Source organism: Plasmodium reichenowi, chromosome 10 (assembly GCF_001601855.1).
Source record: "Plasmodium reichenowi strain SY57 chromosome 10, whole genome shotgun sequence".
Classification (NCBI taxonomy): domain Eukaryota; phylum Apicomplexa; class Aconoidasida; order Haemosporida; family Plasmodiidae; genus Plasmodium; species Plasmodium reichenowi.
This window is the reverse complement of record NC_033655.1, coordinates 601,330-608,568: the sequence shown is the minus strand read 5'-3', so window position 1 is coordinate 608,568 and position 7,239 is coordinate 601,330. Positions and strand designations below refer to the sequence as shown.

Below are 7,239 nucleotides of genomic sequence, written 5' to 3'. Positions count from 1 at the left end.
GTAGAATGAATACATATATGAAGATTCTTATATCAAATTACTGTCACAGTATAATCATATTTTTACGAGAATATTGTCTGAAATAAACTTGAAGGGTGAACATAATGGTAAACGTAAAAATTCAAATATAAATACGGGTATGAACAGGTCACATATAAAAACCAAAAATATGGATAACACAAATATAAAAAGTAGTGATATGAATAATATAAATGCAAATGCTACAAGTAGCAATAATATAATGTTAAATAATTTCCCCAAATTTAATGAAATAGAAAATAATAATAAAAATGATATACATAACAATATATTTTATTCCTTTTATAATAATAAAAATGATAATAATGAAATTAACGATGGAAATAATATTTTATCTTTTAATGATTATATATGGAAGAAACATGTTCAAATGAATAAGACGAATTTGAACTCTGATTTGGATATAATAACTAAAAAGTTGGAGTCTTTTACTTTAAATGACTATAAACAATTTGGAAATACTACAATTAATTATGATTATTGCTATGATAATAGATTTTCTACATCCTCTAAAGGAGATAAATCTAATAATATGAATTATGAAAGGAATGATCATTTTGTAGAACATCAAAATGTAGGTGTAGATGAAATGACATGTGGTACTACTAAAGGCACAGATGATTTAAGACATCATAATTCTAATACTACGGATTATAGTGGTTATAATACTGATGAATTGGATGAAGAGACTGGTGATGAAAACTGTGAAGCATACAAAAAAATTGAAAAATATAAAAGGTATAATAGGTATAAAAGAAATAAAGAACGTAAAAGGACTAGTGAGAATACAACGAATAATAAGAATATAAGTCATCGTAACGATAGAATGGGTAATGAAAAGATAAGCCATCGTAACGATAGAATGGGTAATAAAAATATAAGCCATCGTAACGATAGAATGGGTAATAAAAATATAAGTCATGGTAACGATAGAATGGGTAATAAAAATATAAGTCATGGTAACGATAGAATGGGTAATGAAAACATAAGTCATTGTAACAACAGAAGTAATATTAAGAATGGATTGAATGATGAAGATAGACAAAATAAAGAACATAAAATAAATAATGTACAAAAAAGAAATGGTTTTTTTAAAGAACATATGGCATATGAAAGTGATGATCTCTTTAAAAAAAATGGACATCCTTTTAATGAGAATTCACAAAAGTGCTACCGTTGTAGGAAGGAGAAAAACCATGTAAGAAAACATAATGAGGAAACAAACATAAAATTAAAAACTGAACATAAAACGTATAAAGAAAGTAGCTATAGTAGTATTACAAACAGTGATAGCAATGATAGTACTAATAGTAGTATCAGTGAATTATACAGTTATAGGAATAGGAAAATTAAAAATATAAATGAAGATAAATCATTTTCTGAAGAACAAACCACAATGAATAAATATTTTAAACATAATAAACAGAAAGATCTAGGTAGTTCATATCATTCACAATCTTTAAATGGTTATGATGATTATCAAGATGAAAAGATATTTGAGAAGATTCCCAAAAAAAAAAATCAAAATAGAAATAATATTTCATCGAAAAAAATGAATACAGAAATAAAAGTAGAAGAAGTAAAATATAATGAAATAGTATTTGAAGAATTTGAAGACGAGGTACTAGAAGATAATTTAATGAATCTGAAACAATATGAATATCATAGAACTTTATCAGAAGAAAAATTTTATAAAATGATTGATACTCTAGGGGATGTTTTATGTAATAAAGATATGCTCTATATATTTAATTTTATAAATTCTTTCGAAAGAAAAAAATATTTAATTATGCAAGAGGATTTTAATATCTATTGTGAATGGTATTCATCTGTAAATAAAATACCAGTAAATGTTAAACAAAAATATATGATTAAAATTGCGTTCTATCAAACCAAAGATTATATAGATTTAGAAAGTATTTTTTATTATAATTTTTATTCTTTCATTAATAGAACTTATGTAATACATAAACAAGATTTTATATTAAAATTGAATGAAATAAAAACCATTTGGAAGAATTATAGGTTGGAAAAAATGGAATACTGGAAAAAATATCTAAGTTCAAAATTTAAAAAGTATAAAAGAAATGAATATATTCGTAGGACCTATTTAAAATATTCTGATTTATTCTTTCCATAAAAAATAAAAAAATAAATATATACATATTGAATATATAACTTTTTAAAGAGATAAATTCCTTTTAATAACCATAAAAAGGGTTTATATTTGGGTATATTAGACCAATAGTCTGATATAATTATGTTTATAAAAATATATTCATTTGTAAATATATTTTTCTTTGTATAATCATATATATATATATATATATATATATATATATATGTGTCTATTGTATACATGTCCATTTTGTTTTATTAAATTCATTACCTTTTTTAAGTTTTGTTTCATATAAATAAATGTATATATATATATATATATATATATATATGTTGTATTTTTTTATGTTTTATTAATATACATTTTGATTCTAAAACTAGAAAAAAAATTAGGATAGTAAATATGTACTGTTATAAATATTTATACATATTTTCAGATATATTCTATAAACATAAGAAACGGTTCTATTTTTATGTTAAAATCTTTCTAATTTTGAAGGCGAAAATTTATATGCACATAAATAAATATATATATATATATATATATATTAAATATTAATGTAGTATATTTTAAGAGGGAAAAAAAAAAAAAAAAAAAAAAAAAAGAGATATTAACATTTTATTATTATTATGTATTATTTTTTTTTGCACAACATTAATAAATCCTATAAAAGTTGGAAAACAATTAGAAATATTATAAAAAAAGATATATATTTATATAAATAAATAAAAAGAGCCTTATGTTTTGAAACTTTATTCTTTTAGAAAGTAATAATAATTAATCCATTTGAAATCTTAAAATTATATTCACAAATATTTACATTAATATAATTATATAAATAACATATATATATATATATATATATATATATATATGTTATTTATATTTATGTTTTAAATAAACAGATAATATTAAGCATTAAAAACTTTTTACCTTAATCTACATTACATTCTTTTTAAAATAGGTGCTAAAAATAATAAGTTACAACGTATTTAATAAAATGTGTGTTTTAATTTTATGTATATATCTTATAAAATTTTTTTTTTCTTTTTTATTTTATTAAAACAATAAGTTTATTATATATATATATATATATATATATATATATATATATATAATATGTAATTAAGTTTTATTATTATTTTATTTTTAATAATCATTTTATATATTAAAGTAAAATATTATTCCTTATATTGTTTTATAATAATATTTTTTTAAATATGTATATACGTATATATTACATATATATATATATATATATATATATATATATGTATGTATTCATATTATTTATAATTCGATTCATATAAAAAATTTCTATAAACTATAAAAAAATTATAAAACACATATAATTATATATTATACTTTAAACCATACGTAGATATTCATTAAATAATAGTAAAAATAAATGTTATAAAATTAGTAAAACTTTAATCATTTATGATATTTTATCGAAAATAAAAATATATATATTTAATAATATATATACATATTTAATCCATTATATTTATAACATAAATCAAAAAATATTTAAATAATAATATAATATATTTATTTATTACAGAGGGAAATTTTTTTTTTTTTTTTTTTTTTTTTAAACAAGAGATCATAAAATAATAATAATTATATAATGATACATTATACCTACATACATACATATATATATATATATATATATATATATATATATTATATATATTTCATAATATAGGAACTTACTATTTTTTATAGAATTCTAGCATTTTCTTTTGTAATATAATATTATTTTTTTCATTAAATATAAATTAAAAGAAAAACACAACAAATAAAAAAAGAAAAAAAAAAATTGTTATAAAATATGTAAATTCTATTATTATATGTTTAAATTTATTTTATTTTATTCTTTTTTGTATTTCTGTATGTAAAAGAGGTTTTCATTATATAATATAAAATATATATATATTATGTATTCTACGTTATTTAATTAATATAATATATGTATATATACATAATTTAGGAATCATAATAATAAGAATATGCATGAGAACAGAAGCAGATGAAATATATATAAAATATTTAAGTTGACCACCTATTTTATATAAGAATATTTTAATAATAAAATTAGGTTTATATATATTTTTTATATGTTAATAATATTGTATTTATAACTTTATTAAAAATGATATAATCTTATATATTGTATACATAATTATAATATATATATAAAACAAAAAAATATATGCATAAGAATATATTATTTATTATATCATTTACATGTTTTTTTTTTTTTATTTATCTTTTTTTAAGTAAATTGAATATATGCATATTTTATTTTATTATTTTTTGTAATATTTTATATAAAAGTTCTATTGTCTTGTATAAGATATAAAAATATTTAGTGCTTCATTCATTTGTTCATATAAATATATTTGTATATATATATATATATATATATATATATATTTATAATATATATATAATTATAATTTCCATTAATATTTATTATTATTCATAAATATATTTAATAATCATCTATTGAAAATGGAATAATTTATATAGGATATTGTTATATGTTAAAAAATTTAAGGATTTTAATATATTTACCAATTTTTAAGATTTTTTTTTTTTTTTTTTTTCTTCATTATATATAAATATATATATATATATATGTGTATTATTATTATTCTCTCATTTTTTTTTTATATATATATATATATTAAGTATGACTCTTATTAATAGAATTTATGTTTTATTTGGAGAAAAGTTGAAGATTAATTATGTAAATATAAAAAAGAAAAAGAAAAAATTTCTTAGTGATTATAGTTGTAGAAAAAAGGGAAACTGCAAATATGGTACGAGTACAGTTCACGCTTTATATTTTATATGGTTTGTTTTGGGAACCTTATATGTATTTTTGTCTGTAAGTTGAATAATAGGAAAATATTATATATATTGTATGTATGATTATTATGTGACCTTATGTGAAAACATGAATGTACTTAAAAAATATGTATATATATATATATTTATATATATTTATTTATATATTTATATATGTTTAACTTTTAGATATTTGATAAGGATGGAATGAAAAACGTATCAGATTTAGTTATTATTCAAAGATACAATCGATGCTTAGCCGAGTTTGAGAGTGTTCGTAATATATTTAATTGGAACGTGTTTACACATGTTTTTGAAAAAATGAAAAACATAGATATATTATTCGAAGATGATGAGGAAGATACTTATAAAAATGAAAAAACTATACTTTCAAAAATCAATGTAAAAGAGAAATGGAATAAATATAGGCCTCGTTCTAATAAAATAAAAAGAGCGTTAACTAAAATTGAACTGAAGGATAATTTAAATCGTTTTATAAAATGTTTAAATAAAGATAGATTAGAAATAGTTAATGACTATAATTCTGACAGGAGTTATGATGATATCATAAATGAGGAAGAAAATAATATAAACAATTTAAATTCTAAATATATATATAATTGGAATTTAGGTAAAAAATCCTTATGCAAAATGTTAGAAAATGCAGATAATTATTATATAAATGGAGTTAAATATTCTGATTGGAAATTAACTTCTATACCTACACATGGTTATAATAAAGAAGGTGGTAGGGTTCAAGAAATGTTCAAAACATTTGTATCTTCTAAAGAAGGTGATGGTAGTGATAGAGTAGGATTATTTATTAAGAAAATTCCTGTACATATATGGGTAAAACAATTTGAATTAATGAATGCATATAATGGAGAATATGTATTATGTGGAGAAAACTATGTTATGGAAGCTACTACATTAGCATTTTTAAATGAATATTATCCTGGTATAACACCTAAATTATATAAAATATTATATGAACCTGAAAAAAAAGAATATGATATTGAACAGAACACACCCGATTGTATGTTTCGTGATTTAAATGTATTTAATGATATTTTAAGTGCTAGATTAAAATGTAATATGAATGGTTATATTGTCATTATATCCGAATTATTTGGAGAAGATATTTATACATATTTAAGAAAACAAAAAAAAAAGAATATTTTTGCATTACATAGTTATATGAAAAGAAAAAAAATTCTTTTTGAATGTTTAAATGTTTTAAGAAAATTACATGATGCAGGTTTATGTCATCTCGATATTAGTCCACAAAATATTTTAATGTCATACAATTTTGAAATAAGATTATGTGATCTAGCCAAAAGTACACCAATATACACTAATAATTTAAGACATCTAAAAAATATGAATGGATTATATTTATTTGAATCATGTGTACCTACTATTGGGAAAATCAGATCTATGCCTCCAGAATGTTGGAAAATATCTAGAAAATATATAAAAATGAAAATTTGTGAACCTTTAGAACAGTTAGCGCCAATAACAAATCTGGAAGAAAGAGCACCATTCTATTTTGATGTAACAAGTGCTGATAAATTTATGTTAGGTGTCTTATTCATTTGGATTTGGAATAATGATTATTTGTGGAAACGTTCAGATATCGAACAAGATATAGATTTCTTAAGAGTTTCTGAATGTGACATGAATATTGATGTATTTGAATTAACAAGAACGTGGCCTTATGAATTGAAGAAAATAATTCAGGTAATACAACGAACGTGGTTAATTAATGTAAATGATGTGGATATATATAATATGGTGTGAATATATATATATATATATATATATATATATACATATGTTTTACATATGTTTTATATATATTTTATATATATTTTAATTTATTTTTTATATTTTTATAGAAATTACTCCAAACCGAAGGAAGGAAGAATTTAAATTTACATGAACTTTGTGCTCATCCATGGTGGTTTTCTAAAATGTAATTTGTTTTAGTTTATCATATTTCGACCTAATACATGACATGAAAATTAGTACTATATGGGAAAAATAAAACTTTATCTTATTTATAGATTATGTTTTTATGTGTTTGTCATTAGTTTTTTTTATAAATTAATATGTATTTGTAGTGTCCTTTAAAAGAAAAAAAAAAAAAAAAATACCTATTTATATTCTTTTACCTTATTTTTTATATTTAATAGTATAAATATGTATATATACATATATAA

The 7,239-nt window shown here is 19.2% G+C and overlaps 2 protein-coding genes across 2 annotated transcripts in view; both read left to right on the top strand.

The window, feature by feature from the left end:
• Window positions 1-2,179, top strand: part of PRSY57_1015900 (exported protein (PHISTc)) — a gene marked incomplete at both ends in the record, with an annotated part of 2,940 nt that extends 761 nt beyond the window's left edge. The window contains one exon of the mRNA XM_020114869.1: window positions 5-2,179. Within this exon, the coding sequence (XP_019970415.1) occupies window positions 5-2,179 (2,175 nt within the window). The remainder of the gene's footprint in view (window positions 1-4) is intronic.
• Window positions 2,180-4,859: 2,680 nt separating this feature from the next.
• On the top strand, window positions 4,860-6,996 carry PRSY57_1015800 (serine/threonine protein kinase, FIKK family; the record flags this gene model as incomplete). Its single annotated transcript, XM_012907747.2, has 3 exons — window positions 4,860-5,057; window positions 5,207-6,757; window positions 6,916-6,996. 3 exons carry the CDS (start codon window positions 4,860-4,862, stop codon window positions 6,994-6,996), a joined length of 1,830 nt encoding a protein of 609 aa, XP_012763201.1.
• Window positions 6,997-7,239: the final 243 nt, after the last annotated feature.